The 23586-nt window shown below is 36.4% G+C and overlaps 1 protein-coding gene across 4 annotated transcripts in view; it reads right to left on the bottom strand.

The window, feature by feature from the left end:
* Window positions 1–23586, bottom strand: part of VTI1A (vesicle transport through interaction with t-SNAREs 1A) — a 279979-nt gene that overhangs the window by 206676 nt on the left and 49717 nt on the right. For 2 of the 4 annotated variants that reach the window (XM_074158913.1, XM_074158915.1), the window contains exons 4-5: window positions 8969–9046; window positions 2572–2592 (exon numbers count right to left, since the gene is read on the bottom strand). In XM_074158913.1, the coding sequence (XP_074015014.1) occupies window positions 2572–2592; window positions 8969–9046 (99 nt within the window). The remainder of the gene's footprint in view (window positions 1–2571; window positions 2593–8968; window positions 9047–23586) is intronic. The other 2 variants (XM_074158914.1, XM_074158916.1) reach the window with 1 other exon arrangement.

Here is a 23586-nt window from a genome sequence, read left to right as displayed (position 1 = left end):
GCAATAAGAATACTAAAGCCCTGTGAACTCGGGGCTACCATTAACTCAGAGCTGTCTCTTACCTGATTTCAGAACCTTTCCACCCAAGCCACTATAAAACGAAACCTCATTTTTATTATAAAGGGTGGTGTTATTTACGTTGTTTGGTTTTGGAGGCCTCCCCCCGTCTTTTGGTCACGGAATCAATGCCCTACAGTAGCAGCAGATGCTTTCAGCTGCTTCCCACCCCTCCCCAAACTCCTTCTCCCCCTGCATCCCTGCTCTCTGGGTAGCGAGGTGATGCAGCGCGTCTGGCAGCTTCAGACACAGCTTCTAGCTGGAGTTATATGAGGAAGTTTTGCAAAGTGGCACGTTATCACTAGAGATTTAGTCATTCCATGTGGGCTGGATTCAAACTGAGATCTCAGGAGCTCAAAAGACAGAGCGACACAGCCTCCGTGGAAGCCTGTGTACGGCAAGTGTGCTAGAACAGAGCCCTGTAATGAGAGGAAGCGCAGGTTTTATTAACAAACAGTATGGCAAACCACAATTTCTTTTAAGATCAGTTCATACCTCCTTAGGAGAACTATAATTGGGGATGCCTTGATGTTTCACTATGTGACGAGTTAAGAATTATGCCTGAGTCACTGTACTAGCCTTCATTTAAACTTTAATGTGCATTTTGCATTGGGTATAAAAACACCACTGCAATTACAACCCAGCCAACACATAGCGAGTACCTGAGTGCAGAGAACAGAACAATTGGTTTTTAAATTATTTCTCTCTCAATCTGTACAATTTTGATCTAGACAAAATAACAAATCTCTTTATTTGGTTCCATTTGCTGCTGCTCTTGCAATAAGCTGAGAGAGGAAAAAGCACCTTATGAGGCCAGCAAGGAAAAGCAAAAAAGAAAATTACCAGAAGTAATGTCAAAATTTTGACGTGGCTAACATAAGCTCCAAAAGGTAGGACTGAGTTCAATACAGCTCCCAAGTTGTAGCCCTTTGCAATAACATCCTGAATTTTCTTATTTGCCTTCAGAGACATTTCAAATAGAACAGCAGTTCAGTAGCAGCTTTGTTCTTTATATCTGATCAAATTTTCAGAGTAAATTTACAAATTAAGAATCTTTATGTTTATAAAACCATAATCTACGTTTGCGAGCAAAAACGATCCTACTACATTCTTTTACAAAAGCAGAGGAGCAGACGTGCAGGTGTTGTTAAAGGGATGAGCAAACGAACCTTGTTCTTCTGAACAATCTCAGAAATCAGGCTCCACAAACCCACGCAACAATATTGTCATCTGTTTAAATCCTGGGACTATTGGGGAGGGGAGCTCAGCAGTGGTGGGAGGGCTTTCATGGGGTTACATGTTTATTTTGTTTAAAAATTTTTTTTGTTAACTGTGTTACTCTGTAGCTTTAACATATTAATATCAGCTCCACAAGAAGAGGGGAAAAAAAAAAAGCATTCAGGGAACTAGTGAAAGAATCTTTATATCACAAATATCTTACTGTTTTTAAGAATTCTCTGTAATTGTCCTTAATCTGGTTACTTTACAATTCTTTGTCATCACCATTTCTAAAACTTACAAATCCTTTCCTGCAGAGCTCAGTATTCATTACTGATATGTCTGGGCACATGTTTCAAAAAGAAGATACCAGACAAATATGTGACGTTAAAATACTCGTGCTTCTAAATATATTTATTCAAATACTTCACTGGTTCAAACTCTCCATAAGAAACCCTTCAGAAATGTGACCTATAAGCAATCTTGACTTTACTGAGACCTTCTTTTTGGCGGCTATTGGGAAATAATAATAAAAAAAAAAGCAGTTCAGATATCTGGTTTGCTACAGAAGTAACAGAGGAGATTAATTTCAGAAAATGTACTGAAACATTTGAGGAACTGGCCATTAAAACAGGCTCCTCTCCCTAAATATTTATGAGTCATTTTACAACTGGAAGAAAGGTGTTCTGGAATACTGATCTCTAGTGTTACACCTACAGATCTACAGCACTCACAAATAAATAATAAATATTGATATGCGTGCATAGGTCTACCTGTACTGTATTTTCAGTGGGTATACAATATCCAATATAATACATAAGCTACATGAATACCTCACAGCAAACTCAAAACATTGTGAAATAGTGTGTAATTTTTACAGTGTTTCAGTACAGGTTTTTACCAAAGCAATGCTTTCACTTTCAATACCAGTGTATAAATGTATTTACCCTATCAAAGATTTTGTGATGCAAACACGATTATTACTGTACCTGATTTGATCATGGTATTCTAGCAGAGATCAAATAATAGGGTTTTTTTTCCTTCTTTTTCTAGTGCCTTTAAAAAAATTTCCACTATCAAAGAATGTTAATTTCTAAGGTTTGATCTAGAGATTCCTATGTAAGTATACAATTATTAGGGAAAAAGAGGCACAACAGTGAATATTTTAAAGCAATGTAATCAATATTTTTGCTTTGTGTAGATTTCCCTGCAACAATGAACAAAAAGATCTACTTCAGATTTAGAAACTCAGCTTTAAAGGGAAAGCTAGACAACAAAAAGCAAGAAAGTACTCACCTCTTCACGTAATTTTATCAACTGCAACATGAACGCACAAAAAAGATAAAAAGGAAAGAAATGGCAGGAAAGAAAGATCAGTTGTGTGACAGGATACAGAATTAACATTGACAATTTATCTGTTTACATGTTTAGCATTTAAAAATCACAGACAAACACATTAAAAGAACCTAAACATAGACTACATGCAGAGTTTTTTGAACGAATAAAGATCACTTTCTCACACTGTCACATTAAACAAAGAGAATAGTGTGAAATTCTCTTTTAAACCACATCTAAGACACCATCATGAAATAAAGGGGAATGACTTCATAGAAGTCTATATTATAAAGAAAAAAACAAGTTTACTATTCCTCTCTTCGAAGATTGTACAGCTGAAGTGGTTTTGTATATACAAGTTTTCAGAATGTTTTCTGTATATTTTAGTTGTGACAACTGATTTCTTATTTTACTAGCAGATCTAACTTATTAATAGATAACTGTATCTTTATAGCATGTAACCGGTATTTCAATTTTTATATACCCGAGTTCTAATGTCATTATATTATCTAATTTTATTATTGAACCTCATATAGGGGTTTTTTTTCCAGTTAAAAAAAAAAAAAAAGCAGCTTAGTTAAATGGCTCAGAATTATGATTTATTGCATAGCATATTTAAAAAGAGACAAAGGAATAGGGAACAACATGAAACACATTTCCCTCAGAAAAGACCCATTCCAGGTTCTTAATCCTAGACCACTACACAGTGTATGTATATATACACACAAAGTGTGTGTGTATACTTACAGAGTATATACATTTATATTTATCAATTTTTGCTTGTAAATCAACACAATCTAACACTATTAATAATACTGCTCTGGCAGGTTTACTATAAAACTAAATAAAACCCCAGTCTGATTATCAAGCTATGTTGTAATAAGCTCGCCCCTTAGAGAGATAGATAAATTATTTGTACTGGAACAAAACGTATAATTACTCACAACAAATGTCTGTATAAGGGTGGCTCTTTATGAAAAAATTACAGTTCTCTCACCGATTCCAGTTGCATTCGAAATTACAACCGCTACATCATTATCTCAGTTTATGCTGATACTTCACCTACAGTTTCATAACACTAATTTTCAACACGTGTGTAAGCTGAGAATGTTTACTACTAATAAAGTCTCGCCAGCATGAAGGAAACAAAAGAACCTCCATTATTCTCTATTGTTTCATATGGCTCGTCTAAAACGGAACGTACGCCTCACCCCGTTCCCAAAACGGACAAGACTCTAACGAGATGTAATTAGGAGGGTTACTACTACACCGTCTTAAACCGAAACGGCTCTTCAGTACGTAGCTAAAAGAACTTTGCTAGAATTTGCTATAAAGAAAACTGCATTGTCCGCCAAACCGGCGCTTAAATTCAAGTGCTTGGCCTATCATAAATTGGGCTCTTTCTCCAGATCTTCCCCCCCTTTTTTCCCCAAAAAGGCAAACATTAAGGCTCTTTAGAAGAGACTATCTGGGAGTTGATCACATAGCTATCTTTTCTTTCTGAGGCCACCATTCTTCAGTTGACTATGATACTTAAAGGGCCAAAGTTTAAAACTACTCTCCCGCAATAGAGCCCGTTTGGCCATGCCACCCTGCTATAATCAATGAGAGATTTCAAATGCTGCACATTTGTTTTTTCAATAGGTCCCAAACAAAAATGTTCTATCTGGTTTGTGCTGCATGGCTGAATTTAAGCTCTGCATGGGATTTGCAGCTAAGCTAAGTAATGGGAGAGGGGTTTGGTTTTTTTTTTTTTTTTTAACATTGGCCGAAAGATATTCATTCAAATTAACAAAAGATGTATTTTTCCCCCATTTAACAATGCTCTTGATGAAAATGCGTTACCTTTACTTTTCTATTTTGAAACATTATTTTTATTATGCTCACTGCTCAACTGTAAACAGCACTAAGCCGTGTGCAGCCACCATTTTACGTTATGGTAATCAGCATATTTTTGAAACAAAGATTTTTATTTATTTATTTTTTTTTTTTTGCAATACAGGATTCGATACAAGAGGTAATCTGTTCCTTTGTAGGCTAAAAAAAAAAAAAAAAGAAAATATCTGGTTTACGCTGGTTTGAACCAGTGGAATCTCTTGTGGCTAAGCCTTCTGCTGTGACTAAAATCAAAACTGCGCCGCAGAGAGCGAGATGGGGTGTGCGCGCGCGTGTGTGTGTGTGTGTGTCTGAGGCACGTCACGTGACGGAGAAAACTACCGAATTTTTTTTAAAAAGCTGATAACGCTACCGCCGTCTCTGTCCGCATATAGATAACGAATAAATGCTGAACTCTATTAAACGCCCTTTACACATTATCGTGGGTCGAACACACAATTTTCTGAACTTATGATGACAGTCTATTTATTTTGCTATAAACCCTCGGCATGTAACGAACAGATTTGTGTCTGGTAATGATCTGCTCTGCCAGGGCTATATGAAATGATACCGACCTTCTTTAGATCTTGGGGAATTAAATTGACCAACTTCACCCCCTGGTCTGTAGCTGAAGTTTGACACACTTTATGCACAGCAAGCCCAAATCTAATATTATCAGAACTTTGTAGTCAGAAATTAAGTAGCCACAAAATATTTGTGCACCGCAAATCACATATGCAGTGTATGTGTATATGCACACGCAGTTTAACCTAATGCAAATTTATTTAAACTTATTAATGAACATAGTTGTGAAAGAGAAGGGAATACTGTTATATTTCAAGAAAGTTGGCAATACTGTACCTGACACTATTTTGATCAAGAAGCATTTCTGATTTAACCCAACATATACTTTCTAAAAAACATAAGAATTGCCACGTGAAACATGAAAGTGAAACCACAACTTTACGTGGTGTATCATTGCACTGAAAAACTCAAAACTTTCAAGGGATTTGATAAACAGTGGTGGCCAGAATAACAAATAAGACTTGAGAGCAACAGAGCCCGTCTAAGACCACTCCTGGAAAATAAATAACAACCCAACACACACAGTAGGGTTTTGGGGTTGGGGCTGTGAGGTGGGTTTTTTTAAAACATGAGAAGGGATGTCTCCCGATTCTCAGCCTTGATGACCTCATCTGACCACATTCACCTGATTCAAATTAAGAATAAATTAATGTATACTAAGCAATGACTTTGCTAAACTACTCTAGGTGCATTGAGCACTGTATCACTACCTATCTCATTAAACAAAGATGCATTTATTTCAAATGAAACTTTGAATAGCAGAATTGTATAATTCCTACAACTTCTTACAAGAAGTTTCTATATGCTTTATCTGCTAAAATTAGTTCAATCTTGGTATAATCATTATAAGGCCACTGTATCCTAAGTTGTCATCTACACGTGACGACTGCTACTTATGGGAGGCATTTTGGAAAAACAAAGAAGACAAGAGATAAATCATCATTTGCTAATTCTTAAATCTGTTCTTTGCACTTCAGTCTTTCTTCTTGGGAGAACAAACTGGAAACTCATAGCTATGACCCTATTCATTACAGCTTATAACTTGGCTGTGGTTTGCTGTAATTGTACCTTTGAAACTCAACTAAAAAACCCGAAGTTGAATAAAGAAAAGCTCCAAATTGTTTATTTTTCTAATAGTGCCCCATTTATTTCTAGATATTTAATATGGTCATAGTAGTGAGTATATATCAACTTTCTTTTGTCTTCTCACTCCACCAGAAACATTATGCAAATGTTTATCACGATGACAAAGACCATACCTAAAACATACAGCTCGTATCTCTTATTTCCCTTGGGTAATACCCCAGTCCAAACAGATATTCAGCATTTCTATTGGCATATTTTACCAATATTTGTGTATTGGTACAGGAGCAATTCTGAGCTGGCAACTTTTTTCAGCAACTCCTCTGTCAGAAGAGGAATCTCTCCTCTCCTCTGCCCTCTCAGAGTTTGGTAACTGAATTGGGGAAAACAAACCCACCGTTTTTTGGTTTAACTAATTTAATCTAATCCAAACTGATTAAAAAGTAAAAGTAAAAACGGTGAGGGTCAGTCCATCTACCTATACTTATTTTCATCAGACATAATGAAAGCAAGAATTTGAAACATCTTCAAATGTTTTATATGGCTGTAAATTATACCTGAGCATCCTTTCATCATCTAGTCCATATTTTCTATTGATATACTAATGTATAGGAGTGAAAGTGCACTAGACCTGGGGTTACTGAGTTAAATACCATATAGTGAACATGCTATATCGATGTAAGTACCCAAACCTCACACCTGATTTGGATAACTGTACATTCTGATAATCTCAACATCAGACGGAAGTTTTTGCCCTAACTGCTTGTACCGGTAACTACTTGCATATAAGTACAAATATAAATAATGATATTTCATACAAATAAGAGATTGTGAGATTGATTATTGGAACAACGAAATAAATAACATTTTTTAAAAGTCCTGGCAATCGCATATTTAAAAGAAATTAGGGGACTCCTTTATGGTGATATTTCATAACATTTTTCAAGGAAGAAAAGAAGGAAATTCAGAACTTTCAAAGGTATAGGGGTAAGAATTTCAAGTTGGGTTACAGAAAAGGATTTTGATTACCTAAAAGACCACATAAAACTCTTTTACCAGCCAAAATTTTCTTCCACCTAAGAAGTGGTCATTTGGAAGAAAAAAATCATGTTGACAAAAGGTTGAAGGTAACATTTGGTTCCTTGAGATGAGACCGTGTTTCTTCCATCAAGTTTAGAAAGAAGATCATAACTCGCAGAAAGTGCACATGTGAACCAGTTATTTAACCATTCCTTAAAAAGTGAAAATAAAATATTTTATCTCATCCCCACACATAAGATATTCTGTTATAAGTAAAGCTTCTTATCACAATTGCCCTTTTATGTCTGAATTCACACAATTTTTTCTTGAAATGTAAAAATAGCAGCACCTTAAAAGAAATAAAACGAGAATTTTAACACTTTCACAGGACTGAGTTTACGATCACGACACGCAAACTGTGAAACTCTTTTCCCCAAAATCTTCCTTTCCATAAATTCATTATTTAGGGATAAAAAATCCCTCCTTATTTTATTCAGATTTTGGAATCTCCCCTTGCTATAATATATAAATATAAAGATTAACATCTTTTAAATTTACCTCTTCACATAGATATTAGAGCTGCTACACAGTCTACTACAGTTTAATGTCTACTGATATATTGTATCCTGTGGATAATTTCATTAATGTACATATTAAAGTCTATTTCAGAGTTTAAAACTTACACAGCATTTAAATTACTGTATAACGTTGAGGATTAAGGGATCTGTGCTTTAAAATTCATTTTACTGGGATAGGTCTCCAAGTCTTTCTTTTTTTCTATCCTTACTAGAACTGAGCTTATATTGAGGGTAGAAGATACCAAAAATTTCAGAACATGGTTCTGATTTGTTTTCTCATTTAATATTGCATTTATCAAGTAAACATTTAAACAATTTTCACTTTCATTACCAAAATAATTTCAATTCTATCCGTTCAGAAGAGAAAATCTGATATTTAAGAAAACTTCCAACTGACTTCTAACTCAAAATGCATGACTATGATTACAGCTGACATGATTTTCAAAAAGGAAACGAACATTCTGCTTTCAGACAGAGCTTGTCAAACAAGTTTCAGCACCAAAAGAAATATTAACAGGTGGGTCAAAGTCCCCTGAATATAGTGTTGCTTTTATAATTTTCAGTAGTCTAGCAGGATCCTCACCGTAGCTGTAGAACAACAATACGGGTGCAAGATTTTAATAAAGCCTCAGGATTATCAAGCTTTCCTTCATTAAAAGAGATGGGTAGCACTCGGCATTCTAGTACGCCATGCGTTATGAAAGCACGCTCTTATTAGTACAACTTGTGTTTTTGGTACAAGGAGAGAAAATCTGTTTAGGGAAGGAATCACACAAGGAAACTGAGTGGGGTACTGCCTAATTCTGAGAGCGCACTTTCATTTGTTTTGCCTGCCAGTGTTGATTTAATTATACTGCATTATTATCAAAGCTGCATTATGTACTTTTTTTATTCCTTTTACATGTGTTTGAGGTGAAGACCTTGGCTTTGTCGGCAAACAGCGCGTTTCAAGTTATTTCTTAAGTACTAAATAATAAAGAAAAGAGAAGAAAAGATTTTTTTTAAGATAGCAGACAGTGATCACAAGTTAAAGGGTTAAATGTAAGATCTCCAAGAAACATTTTGAAGTTGATTAAGACCCCAGCTTTGCATTAAACAGTATCACTTCCACATGAGTTGTTGCTAATGCTGTTAAGGAGCAGCTTGAGAAGCCCAGTGTGCCAGTGACCTCCTTCACCCTCCAGCCACCCACTAGGGCTTCTTGATTAGCATCCTACCTGGTTCTCTGAGGAATTCCCGTCATCCCCTAGGAGCTCATTCCGCACCTCATCACTGTAGGCGATCCGTGACCTTTTCTGTAAAACAAAAAGAAAAAAGGGTTAGGAAGTAAAGCTCCGAAGCCATTGGTATCAAGGCTGATCATCTTAAACCTCGAGAGCCCCCTAATGGATACCTATTTGATATAAAAAAAAAATAAATCTGCAAGTAAAAGTTATTAAAAAGTTCTTCAACTGCTGTATTTTGACAAATCTGCATGACAAAACCTTAGCATTTCTAAGAGAGTCACATCCTCAGCATTTCAGCAATGAAAGCAGCTTCAGCGAAGCTCAAGGTTCAAAATGTGCGATCCCAGTTCTGATGATCACAGACAAGCAATACACACTAATACCAGAAGCACTGAAGAAATGCACGTGTAGGAACCAAATGTATTTTCTGAAGAACTCTTGCTAGCTGGATGCAGAACTCAGTGTAACACTGCGGTGATGCCATTAAATAGGAAAGGAAGACTGAGCTTTCCCCATATTAAAAAACCCCAAAACCTGAACACCACACATTTGACAAAACTGGTTGAACTTACAGAGGTAGGAAATTAACAAGTGATTCCTATGCTGCTAAGGCTATGAAGGCCTACAGGGAAAGAACCAGAAATCAAAAGGGCAAAAGAAAGGAGAGAAAACAACATTGGTTTACAGCAGTTCATGGAAATACCCCAAAACCGAGACAGTAGTTCATTAGGTTGTTATGACAGTCATTATTTACAGCTTATAAGCACCAGATTTGCTCATGAACTGATCATCATATTGATTCTAAACTAAATCAAGTGCCAAGCAATAGAAAGCAAATATCTGAAGGTTACCAAAAAGACCAATGTTCAATGGAACACGGGGAAATCCATATAGAGAACATCAGCCCAGCTTTCAATTTCTCTGTTGGACAAAGAAAGGCCCTTAGTTGGTTAATATTCCTACACTCACCATTAATAGAGAGAAAGGATTTTCACCGTATTTTCTAAAATCTTTTTATATTTGAGTGCAGCTATGATCAATTTTACACTTCTTTGGAGGAGGAAACCCAAGAGTAGCAAGAACTAAGCTGTAGGGCCTTCCTTTGTCGACAGGAGCTTCTCTCACACTCTGCTGTGGTAGCCATTACTGGTAGGAACTCAGCAAAAAGAAATCCCTCTTCAAACCTTCCCTTATTGGACCATCATGCCCAAAAATGTGCTTGGGACCCAGGCACAGGAAACAACCCACCAGACATTATACTGAGCACTGGGAAATTCACTAACTTTGTGACAAAGAAGTTTGGAACTGGGTCATCCCTTAAGCCAGGAACCTATCAGTGGAGTAAGCCTTGTATCGGTCACCTCAGAGCAACACGTTTTTGCTTTTTATCCTGTGTAGTTCACTCTTTATTACCATCATCATCGTTACAATGCTCACCGGTTTGTGATTCGGTTGCTGGTGTTCAGATCTAGATTATATACTAAAGCTACAGATGTACGTAGTAAGGACAAAGCATTCCATGGACCTGCTACAAGAGCTGAATTGTGCCAAATCTTTTGGAGATCTCAGCTGTCACAGTTTCGTACTAACCAAGCTAAAGTAGTCTACAGCATTAAAGGAAATGAGAACCTTTAAACAGGCTGTGGTATCAGAGCTGCCGGTTTAAATTATTCATTTCATCACTATGGGGGACTAAAACACTCCACAGTATGCAAGAATATCATATGGAGATAGGTTTTGTTTTTCTCTTTTTTCACCAAAAAGCCAACAAATTGGCATAGATTGCTCAATTATATTATTTTCCTATTTTTATTTGATACATATCAAACAAGGAAGGAAATTACAAATATATACCAATAAATATCTAATCTTCCTTTCTGATTAAGATTCAATCTTCCCATTTGAGGTCTAGCAGTTCAACTGTACAGTCTCTCCCAATTTCACAAAACGACTCAGCCCCATTGATTCCGTTAGTGTTGAATGTATTTATCATTATTAGACTGAGATGAGGAGCATGATGCTTCATAAGCTTGTTCTCCAGTGAACAAGTTGCCTAATTATATGTAGAGACTGAGATGGTCCTTGGTTACACACCATTTATTTGAAAGATTTAACTGGCTGATATTCTCATTCATAAGAGCCTGCGCAGAAGAAAGAAAAAATAATATTCTTCATGGGAAAGAAATAAATGCTAATAGCAATACAATTTTTAGAGGCCCTTTATAATCATCACCACTGAACGTAATAAATAGATTTGTATCATTGTTCTTTTATTGCAATAATCTGTCATGATCTGAAAATCAGCAATTATATTAAAAGAAATAACCTTTTGACTACAATTAGGTATAACTCTTTGCCATAATCAATAAATAATTTGATACTACTTTTGATCACAGTTTCACTACCAAATGAATCAATAATATAAAAGAAAAGGCCTTTGAACTAAAGCGTTCGTTTGTTCTTTCAGGATTTGTCCAAAATATCAATATCTTGAATTGCTATTCTTATTTCTATAAAAGTAATATTGTCTAACACTTTAAAATGTAGCTATCAAAATTAGTTTGCTTCATCTGAACTCAATAATTAAATAATTTTTAGATTGTTTCTTTTTTTTTTTTTTTTTTTTTTAGTTCCTAACTCTCAGCTGTTTATAAATATGTACTTTAGCCAAATGCAAGAATGATAGTTTGAGCTGGAAATGTCACATACTCCGCTACAGTTTGAAGGAACCCAATTCATAATGCATTTTATAAATAGTTAATGACTTCTATACATAAGCTAACCAGGCAAATCAAGAAATTGTCAACATTTTTAGTCTTAGTTGTCAGTTACCAGTGTCTACTGGTACTTTATATGTATGTTTCTAGAAAAGACAGAAGCTTTACAGAGTTTGTAATCCAAGGCATTTCTGGGCAGCTCAATATAGGTTTAAGAGGTTCCGTGTGCAAGTTTTTGTCTGTTAAGGTCTGTCATATATACAAGTTTTCCTTGTATTTTGTATTTTCCTGTATATAAATAGACAAAAAGTCAAAGCACACAAGTGTTTTTAACTCAGCGTATGTGTTTGCATTCCAGCGTAGCGTGCGCACGAACACACCACGACACAAAAGGGTTAAGCTACTTTCTACAGGAACTTCAAGACAGAGAAAGTTTCAGGGGCTGTTTTAAATGTACTACAGTACCCCAGACCTTCTGACAAGGAAGAATTTCTGATTCCAGGCAGATCTCTCTTGGTTTATGAACAGGATTTTTGCATACTGATTGGGTGATTTTCTTAAAGCCCTGTTCAAACAGATACACTTGCTCAGTTCTGTCTGGCAATTTGGCTTTAAACAATCTGTCTACTTGACCCAAGCCTTAACATTTCCCAATAGAACTGAATGTGTTCATGGGCAAGCACAGCTAAATTAGAATTGAAATGAATTAACTCAGCTTAAACTAATTAAGATCTGTGATCTGCAGTACCACCCCCCTGTATGATTCTACATGTGAAGTAGGGTACATGTAACCAGACTGTAAGAATTCTGCTATACTACTAATCTGAGCATAACAATGAAGTTCGTCTATTACTAAAGCATATGAGAAGTTAATTTCCATGGCCTACACATGGCAAAGCAATTGCTTAAATTGCCTCACCTGGGAATTTAATACAATGTTATCATCAGACCAGCCACACTGTAAATAGATTTATAATGCTTTCCATGTGCTAGGCTAGGTTGCATATGAATTAAGTAATGATCTGGTATTACAATACAATCAGCTAGTTCCCACACCTGGCAGACAGGATATTTTGCTAAATTACTACCTATACAGATACATCACAACATAAAAACAGAAAAGGCAATGGGAAGAGAAACAATCTGCATGGTGTATGACCAATTTTTACATGGTAACCAAATAAGATGTAGATAGAAAGAGGTATCCAAAATAATCTGTTTCCAACATCTGCACAACAGAACGCATACTTATTCATTTCTATTCAATTTTGGCCTAATTTTCCGCATTCTATACTTTAATTACTCGTCTACATTCTGAAATGTTCCCATTAGTGAAGGCCAGAACTAGCCAATGCCCCCTCACTCCAACGCACTTTCAGCAATCAGCCAAATAATTGATATGAAGTATCGCACATTTTCATACCTGAACTAAAGAATAGATTCCCTCCTCCTAAACGCCGAGGAACCCCCTCGACAGACAAGCACACCGAGGTGCGTTTCAGACAAAAGGCCCAGCAAATCTTTTTGTCCTAACCTCTCCATTTTTCAGGCTCATTGTTTTAAGAACAGATTAAACAGATTTCTTTGGTGAAATATGCGTAAACAAACAGAAAGGTTTATTTATCCACAAACATCTGTTTTCATAGAAAAATTCATTAGCATTTCCTAGTATATATAAATGGTTTTAAAAAAAAAAAAAATCTTCAGGCATCTGCTTTGGAGTTTGGCCCTGCTCTAGATGTAAATAAATACTCGAGATTAGCATAACCAGAAATAATTTGTAGGAATAAATTGAGCTTTTATTTTGTGTTCTTTGAGCGTAGTCAGTTTTGCCATTGTTCTTACTAAAAACAAGGTGAAAAAAGTGGCCTGATCTATGGCCTGCTAAATACTGCAGAACGTACACTTCCATCTCTGCCTTTCAGAACAGATACATAAGTATTTATTGCTGAGCGGATATTGAAAAGATACAGTTTAACAAATTTAGAAGAAAAATAAGTGATCCCACCTAACAATCTTAAAGCTTATATTTAAGCAGAAATGCAAACCCACTTCTTTTGGAAATAAAATAACTAAAATTGCTTAAGAAATTGTGTTCAAACTCCAGTTTTCAAAACTTCTCCATTCCTCTGTAAGGGTGAGCCAGGAACAATAGAGCAGGCACTCCAGACTGCAATTTGAAAGGGGTTTTCCTGTTCCCGAGTAGCTTTGGTTTTATCGATTGTGTGTAAGAAGCAGGAAAACAATTACCCAGTGCTAACGTACAACCTGATGGAATGCTGGAGCATTTCCTTATGAAAATAAAAAAAAACCACCCAAAGCTGATACATTTCTGTCCAAAAGGAAATAAAAACTATTCTACAAATCCTATGCAACTTCTAGTCGAAAGAATCAATTCAACGGTGAGCGGTGTCTGGCAGAAGTCAATGTCTAAGCCACTCCTGGTCTTGCCTGCCCTCCCTACACACACACAAAAAAGATGCAGGCAACTCGAAAGAGAAATGCACAACTTAAAACCTGCATTCTGCCACTCCACCAAATGTCATTGGCTTCCTACAACCCAGAGAGAAATCAAACTTCCAGTGCTAATGTGAAATTAATGCAGAGATACTATCACCCATTTAAGTAGAAGTCACAGGTCTATCAATCTTCTTTTCAATAATCATCATCAAACACACTTTTAGTTTCATTATGGGGTGAGGGCAGGGAGGAAGGTCAAGCAAACCCCCATGAGGATGCAACACATCGTATCATGTTGGTCGTGAAAAATGCAGCTTCTGCCCACAAAACAACTTCCATCTCCAAGTCATGTCTAGTGGACCATGTATGTCACCAACGTGGCTGAGGCTTAAACAACCTGCCAGATTGCTCGTGCTGTAGGTAGGGAAGAAAACAGGTGACCTGTGAGAGAATTGCAACTCATCATCTCTGTGAATTTAAGGAGTAACAGAGGGTGATTTCTATTGTGAAAAAGACACCTGTATTTAGAAAACCATCTTATATCAACCTGAGTTCTGCCTTTTAAACTTCAAAACTTAGAAAATGGAAAATTTTTCAAAATTCAAAGGTCTGGAACTAACTGATGTCTCCCCCATTCTATTTTTTTAGAAGATGTTTCCAATTTAACAAGGCCACATCTATGGAAAAGAATTATAATGAAATATAAGAACTATTAATCCAAACATGGAAAACTTCAGATAAGCATTGCTTGGGCTTGGATAGCACTCTCCAAACATAACAATTAATAGCTCCTCTTTATATATATATATATTATTTTTTTTAAAGTTATAACTACTTGTCTTTTTGCTTGTTTGAATTACCACACCCTATTATCAAATCCCTATGTATACACTACTTTATCCTTTCAGCAGAATCCAGTTTCTCCAAGGTGCTTTCAGCTTTGGGCTGTTCTGCACAACAGTTTTTCTGCCTTTTTACTCTTGTGCCGTAATCTCAAAAAATATGCCAGGCATCGGCTGACGCATGAAGGGTGACTGAATTTGTATTACTGCAAATTTAAGTGTACCCTCTCTGTAGGCCAACATAGTGACGTCTGCCTTTTGCGCTGCCAGCTTGCAGCTATTCTGCTGTCTACTGCTACCTATGTCTGCTCCTGGAATACGCTTTTCAGTACTCTCAATATTTCATACAACTCCTTTCTATTGATTCCTTCAAATGACCATTATTATACTATCATATTTCATTATAAAACCAATCTTTACACATCTACTTTGCTGGCTAAGTTAACCAACTTGTCTATTCAGTCAACGGAAATTCCTCTAAATTGTTCATTCCTTCTCAGATTCACCTCCCTGAAAAGCCCAGTGCTTCCTTGTAACCACCTTTTGCATGATCAAAGATCAGTCTGACAATCTACCTTGCTAAATTAAAAGTTGGCTGGTGTTAGTGCCCTTTGCCTTGATATGTATAGGAAACATTGGAATCTATTTGCCTAATTTGTTGACAAAGATTTTGCAACTCGTAGACCCTTATTTTCCACAGTCACTTCAATCAGCAATGCTGGAAAAAAAGGGAGAAGCAAGGTTGGAGAGGGGGGAAAAAACTCACCTTTCTCCCCAACTCAGATGAGAGTTTGAAAATAAAGGTACCTCAGTTGTCAAGTCACACCTGACACAGGTCCAAAGTAATCAACAACCTGACTATGTACTTGGGTATAGGGGGTCTAAGTGGGATAAATTCTGTTTGCTATAGCACAGGTCCACACTTGGACTTGGAGGCAAAAAAAAAGGGTCTAGACCATGGCATCAATAAGAAATTTGGATACAAAGAACAGGAACAGCCAAAACTAAGCCCATGCTAGTTGATAGGCGAATTGGTCCTCAACTCATGTTCAGGTTAATCTCCACAAATATTTAAGGATGTCATTACGATCACTTAAGAGAATCCAGTTTCTACATCAAATCCTAGAAGACTCTCACTCCTCAAACAGATTTTTGCATCAGAAGACAGCCACCGATGTCCTATAGGCTGCTATTCTTCCCCAGAAGCCTCTGCTAGATATGAATAACTTCAATTTAAAGACCAGCAAAGCTAGGTTGTAAAAATAAGCTTACTTTGAGTCTGTTTTAACTGCAGCTTATCTTTGCACTTAGAACTGGCGTATGCAAGGACAAGGAGCAGCTACAGATCAGGATCATGTACTTCAGACTGTCTTGTAGTCCAAAGACCTCATGCTTTGAGGTAGGTCTATAATTAACATAAATGTTTGCTGGAAAAGGAAGATAAACTCCAGCATCTTGGTCCAACAGACAGATGAACTGAGATTATGAAAATAACAAGCCATTTTCCTCCAAGGGGAGGAGTTTAGAGTATAAGGGCCAAGCTCCCAAAGACAGTGAAGCAGGGAGAAAAATGTCTTAGCAAGGCAGAAAACTAATTATCTCCTGCCATGGTAAAGCACAATAAACATCCCAGAAAAACCAAACCATTGAATGTTTATTAAAATATCTTTGTTTCAGTCAGTATTTCCACCTGGAGCCTAGGTTCCTCCTGCTAACAGTAACAAGACATCTGCTGGTACTTTTTACCTTTTCCAGAAAGAAGAATCCAAGTGTTACTTCCTTCCTCCATTTGTTACTTGATTGTCTTTATCAGCCTGTACCTGCACTCTCTGGCCAGACTCTATGGAGGTTGGCAACTGTAATGAAAACTTAAAACTGGTCTGGAGCAGTTACCATTCTTGAATGCTACCATCATCTTTTCCAGCTCTCCCACTCCCCGGATTTCTAACAGTAGGTAAAGCCTAGAAAAGCTGGTATTTCTTAGGCTTTTAGGCTGTCCAGTTAAAAGTACAATTTTCTACAGAGCTCAGTTCTATTAATAAATTATACATTTTGTCCACCGTGAACTCCAAGAGTAAAAAACAAAAGGAAACCATAAAGACAGATCTCATTTCGGACAGTTAGAATGAGGACAAGGCAGATGAATGAGATGTTTCCAATTGAATTGTCCCACCTACATTTGTGCCACTTTGAGAGGATCTATTTTAAACCAAAGAAACTTAAGCAGGCCTTTCCAAAAATACTTTTTAGCGCATAAAAAGCTTTTTTTAGGCACCGTCCTTTTTTCACCAAGCATAGACACTCTCTCTCAGAGGCAGCTTTCCACCTGTATACCAATACTTGCTTTTTAATTCCTGAAACTAATACACAGAATAAGAACATTTCAGCTGAGCCCTAAAAATATTAATTACAATAAATGTGAAAACCCCTGTTCAATAAGAGTAGCAGAGAATAATTTCTGACTTCACCATTAAATGCAAAATAAAATAATGCTTGATACAAAGAATAATTAAATAGAAAAATGGTGTAATTAAGGTGGTTTGCATATAAATTACCCACATCGTGCTCAGTCTGTGTATTTCAATGCAAGTATTTTGGACCATAAGCACACTAGCTCAAACTATTTATTAATCAAAAGAAAATGAAAATTACTTTGTGTATAACATGGCCCAGCCAAAACTAATGTTTGGATCTTACTGTCCATGCTTCCTGAATTTATTATTTTTGCCCTGACATGATTTAGCTGGGATTTCTCTCCCTCCGTGTGTACTTACATACAGACACATTGCTGTGTTTGAAAAAGAGAAAAATTGTCTGAGTTTAGTAATTTTAGTAGTTAAGTGGTCACAATTGGGCTTTGAAGTTTGCAGCAGATTGAAGGAAGAGTAAATCTGTACCTTCACTGCTCCCCACCAGGCACTACTGGGACAGAACCAGTTGTTTCATGCTGTGTTAAATCAATAGCTAATATGATAAAATACTAGCCCGATGTTCAGACATGGCATTTTCTAGTTTTATCACAAGCAGTGATTAGCAGTTCTTGCTTTACACTACCTGAGATAAAAGTCAATAACTAATCCACTACCTATAATTTATCTAACTAAAGTCCTCCTCCTTTTTATACTGCCTCTGCATTTGAGTTCCTCAGTCTCTCCCATTCAGTGAAAATACAAACAATATTCATTTCATAAAGTGCATAAAATGGATGAAAAATTATTATAATGCACATATCTATATCAAAAATAGCCAAGCCAACCCAACCCCTCCCCTACTTGGTTTATTTTTTCAGAACTTAAGCCTTGTAACTCCGTGTAACAAAAAGGCAGTATATTTATACAAAATATTGCTATCTACAAGATATTTGACATGTAAAGTGTCTTTCTGATAGACAGGCTTCAGCTAACTTGTTATTTTTCTCCTTACCTGTAGCATAGTCAGAAATTCTGCCTCTAAGTGGACAAGCACACAACAAAAAGAATAATGAGAAACACTGATACCGGCAGTGGCTCATTTCCCAGTAAATATTGATGTCCAAACTCAAAAAATTCACTGAGTATTTCTGTTTTGTCCCTGTTCATATGTTGTCACCAACAATGCTTACACATTTCTATTGATCTTGTTTATAGCTGCCTAGATTTTCACTGTCAAGACAATGTAGTGTGAACCTTAAGGAAAACCTCACTTTATGTAAGACTGCAGAAAGACTGCCGTATCAGTCAGAGCTTCAATTAGTCCAGAACTTGTACTGCCTCCTATAGTGGCCATTAATGGATAACAAGGGGAAATCTTAAGGAACAGAGCAGGGCTGGAATGATTCTCATTTCAGGAGACGTTGCCAGTTTCTGATGATCAGCAGTTCAGGGAGTTTAAGGTACATCTAAGATCTTCATACTTAATAAACCTTGATGGTTACTGCTTATATAATACTACTTTTGTTTAAATAGCAACTGAACAAGCATTCATGCACAAGAAGATACTCAGTTCTCAACATCAGGGCAAAGATTAGATTCAAAAGTTATCCCACGTTTCATTTGAACAAAACTGAAGTGAAGCTCCAAGGAAAGAAGGCAACAATTAAAATATCAAAAGCAATTATTTTATATCACAGAATATTGTAACATCTCTTCCATGGGGCCCATATCGGCAATATGAATTTAATTCAGAGGTTCTCATCTTTACCAGGTAAACTCCACAGTAAGAGAAATATCATCTCATGAATCGCTTTCCAGTTTCTGCTCATACGGGTCATTTGCTTTCCCAATCTCTGAATAAACTATGGCAAATATCCAAATTACTCAGATTGGAAAAATAGGGCTATACTCTATAGTCATATTATATCTCCGCTCGGCTTCTTTGAAGTGCAAGAAAGGCCCAGTACCATTTGACCAAACATCTGTCCCTCCACCCCGCCAGCTGTTCTTGTATTGCACAGTGTAGAAACTTCTGGTCTAACGAAGCTGTTAGCATCAAATAAAGTTGATTTAATACAAAGAAAAACAAAGTTTGATAGCATACGGCAAACATAACATTTCCAACTCCAATTCAGGAATCTGACATGCGAAACCAACACACAAATAATATAAGGAATGGAAGGAAAACAAATCCAAGTGTGTAGCACATACCCGGATTTCTGATTCCTAAGCATTCAGGGACAGACCCAAAATTATGTAATAATCTCAGGTTAAAATTTCAACCTAAAATGAACTCACACAAAGACAGAGAGAGTAACAGCAACCACTCTTCTAAACTCTCAGGTGATGTACCCACCGTTCCTTTCCTTTCCCCATCATTCAGTCTTACACCTTACACAATTTGTACCTTCTTCCCCCAATTTATCACATGCTTTCTCCAGTGCGACCAAACTTACTTCTTTCTATCACAAGGTGTGATGAAACACCATATACATCATATTTTGTTCCCTTTCCCATCACTCATTTTGCGATTCCCTACTGGTTTCCTCTCTGTGCTCAGATATTTGGGTCCTCTCCTAACCTACCTCCCTCCCTCACGTCCCACGCAGGATCATCTGCTTCACAAGGAACAAGAGCAGTCACCTTGAAGAGCACTTGATGTCATTTGTCCATTGTCATTGTCCACTGTTACTACAGGCAGCTTTATGGTTCTACAGGAAATCGGCAACCATTGTAACAGGATCACAATGGTTTAAAAGACTTCTGTAGTAGTGGCCCCAGGGTTTAGGCGTTTGTCAGGTGGCAGTTTATACTTTTTTTTTCCCTTAAGCTGAGATGCATATACATAATAACACATGGCCTAAAACACTCTTGACTCTGACCACAAATGGACATTTATTGGCAGTAGGATGATGAAAATCAATATACTCTTGTTTTAAAAATTTATTGATCATCAGTTTGCAAGTTAGAAATATTTTGTTATAACCTTTCTGCAAAAGAGATGGAGAAAGCTCAATAAAAACTAAGAAAGAACTCTACAGGTAAGATGTATTTCAGTCTGAAAGAACAAGAAAAAAAGCAAAATATTCTTCCAGCTGATCTTGCACACACTGTATGGTGAACCATCTATGCTTTTATTTATTTATTTACCTAGATTTTGCAAGGCATAAAAAAATGCATGATCACATAATTTTAATTAACAGATCAGTAAATCTACAGATATGAGAGAAATAAGCAAGCATTAGTGTCTTCCAGGAAATACAAGTAAACGGATAAGGAATTAACTAGTACATTTTTGTATTAAAAAAACCACTTATAAAATGACAGTGATTTCATACTCAAAGATATCCTGAGAACTTCCAAGTATCAAAGTAGATACAAGTTGCCCATAAAGATGCCCTTGGAGTAACACATTTTAACTAGCAAGAAGTCTTCAAGACTAAATTCATGGCTTGTACGGCTGTCAACCTGGGAAAAACTCATCCTGCAGTAAACCAGAAGAGTGATATTTGAGCATTAAGTCCAAAACATAAGAGATGCCACAGTAAATATGTAAAAATGGGATGCATAGCTGCATACAGCTGACTTGGGGAATATTTTTATTTGGGGATTAAAAGTAATTATTGTACTTTAAAAACTATTTTATCAAAAAGTGTTTGTGAGGCAACTAGGATTCCTAGTTTGGATTTCACATTATTGATCTAACCACTTCATCAAAAAAAGGATATTTCAGTATTTTGTTTTATCCTGGAAGAAACATCACAGGGGATCATTAGAAACCAGTATGTGTTTTCCTGAACAGTATTTCCATAGATGGCCACTAAGCCACATACATATATCTCTGTCACCCTGGAAAACACAGTCAAGACCTAGTGGCTGGATTTCTTCTTCTACTGTATTATGGATCAACTTTCACATCTACAACAACCTGAATTTGGTTATAAACAGACAAAACCCCCTAAAACCAGAAACTGCCAGAGAGCCACAAACCAGATCCACGGAATAATTTATTTAGACACTATCTGCTAACACAGGAGAAGCATTTGAAGAATCTTCTATTTGCTCTGATTCCATATAGGAACACCCCCGGTCTCAGCTTTCCGTTGTTCTCAGGGGTTAGATAGTCCCCATTGTTATTAAGAAGAAACTACTGGTCCACTATCTGTAAGAGAATGGTGTGCATACATATTTCTCCTTTGTCCCTTTGTTTTACAGACCTGAGGAATATGGATTACCTCTGTTATCTGCACAAACAAGCTCTACTGAAATCTTGGCATTCAGTCAACTTTTATCCTGGGGACCCCAAATCGTACCGTTAGGCAACACAGAGCACCTATCTCCACTGAACTGTCAGACAAATAGATTTTTGTCAGATGTTCAATTTGTATTGGTGAGCATGCCAACAAAAACAAAAGTCAGCAATTTAAAACAACAAACCAGCCCCTGTGCTGACAGGAACAAATTACTATATTCCAAATGAATAAGAATTACTGTAGATCACAGATCCTCAGTATGAACATTATACAAAAGGGTGAAAAAGCATTCCTCAAATTAATTCCTTCTAGTAACTCCATGCTCTGAAACAAAGAGAAGCAGCTGAGTACAAATAAAATAGAACGCGAAATAATACAAATAAGTTTATAAAAGCACATAAAAAGGTACAATCAAAGAAGACTTAATTATTTAACAACTGGTAGTGCTAAGACAGGAGATGAGCAAAGACTCATTAGAGTTCATAACTAAACTTTTGCAATTGGTCAAACAGTGCAGCAGGGTGTTGTACTTCTAACAACTCCAAGATCTGGTTTCTAGGCAATGACCTTGGAGGGGCTGAGTGCGCTGCCGAGGTGACACATGCATCTTTTGGGGCAAAGATAGAAGTAGCTGCCAAAACACAATACATTTTGTTAGCCCACCCTAGGAGCAAAACTGATTTCTGTTCTTCCACAAACCACACAGAAGGTCTAGCACAATCTTTTCAAAGGAATCTTCTGATCACTCCGTAATTATTCCTTTTCGAGTGACCCCATTCCATAACACACCATTCATGAAAAGACCTTGAAAACACTTTCCCTCTGAAACTTGGTAGTACGCTACACAGACCTTAGCATTTGAACTAGGAGTTATTTTTCTTTTATGGACTACAGCACTTAAAAAAGAAACTTTCATCTACAAGCTAACTGGAATTAAATTTTTCTAAATTTTTTTTCTGGTTTGTTTGGGGTTTTTTTTCTGCTGTTTTCAATATTCTTTTGGTTTTATATCAGGAATTTTTTAAACGCAGTTAAAAAAACCCCTCAGCTTGTTCACTTATATTCCATCTCCTTCCCTGACATATAAAAGAAGCCACAATCTTGTCTTCGTGACTCTATAATTTTTTACCTTAGAAGTTATTATGATGCCAAAAAAGCAACATGAAATTATAATGTAAAATTGAGCACTAGTAGAGATAAAATGATATATAAAACCCCCACTATCCTGATGAAGGAAATGACACCCACCAATAACTACACTGATGGAAAGAGGGTACAAAAATCAAATAAAAGGCAGAGAAATACCTATCAACTTGAAAGTCATCTCCTGGTAAAATTTGTAGAAAAAGCCTTTCAAATACACTCTTAGTAAACATGTAATACTAGAGAAGTAAAAAATGTACATTTGCTTGCAGTTTAAGTTAATTTGTGTTGGGTCATTCCACTATCTATGTTACATACATAGTGATTTCAAAGCTATAGGTTCAGAACCTATTACAAACCATCCCCTCCCCTCATTTTAAGACTTTCCAGAGAAATTTTAAACAGAAAATGATTCTATCACTCATATATCCAAAATTGGAAGTACACTGGACATTAAAAAGACAAATGGTTCAAGAAAATGTTGTTTGCAAAAATAATCTTGAACTCTATGCCCGATATCTCCATTGCTTCATTAGCAGCAACGGGAAGCAATGAAATGTCTGATTTCTATGTTGCAATGTTTGCAACATTATTTTCTTAAGAAAAAAGAAACCACACCACCCCTAAGCTATTTCCTCATGGCCAAGGAGTTAAAATCCTCAGGCATGATAAGACTATATAATCTGACCTCTGCATGTTTGCCAACAGGAAGAATTTTTCCAAACAAATTATTTTATGTTAACATATAAGTCTTCTTTGTATACTGGCTGCATTAGCTTCTTA

The sequence above is a fragment of the Numenius arquata genome, chromosome 15 (genome assembly GCF_964106895.1).
Source record: "Numenius arquata chromosome 15, bNumArq3.hap1.1, whole genome shotgun sequence".
Lineage (NCBI taxonomy): Eukaryota > Metazoa > Chordata > Aves > Charadriiformes > Scolopacidae > Numenius > Numenius arquata.
The sequence above is the reverse complement of the archived record's forward strand: the minus strand, read 5'-3'. Positions and strand labels throughout refer to the sequence as shown.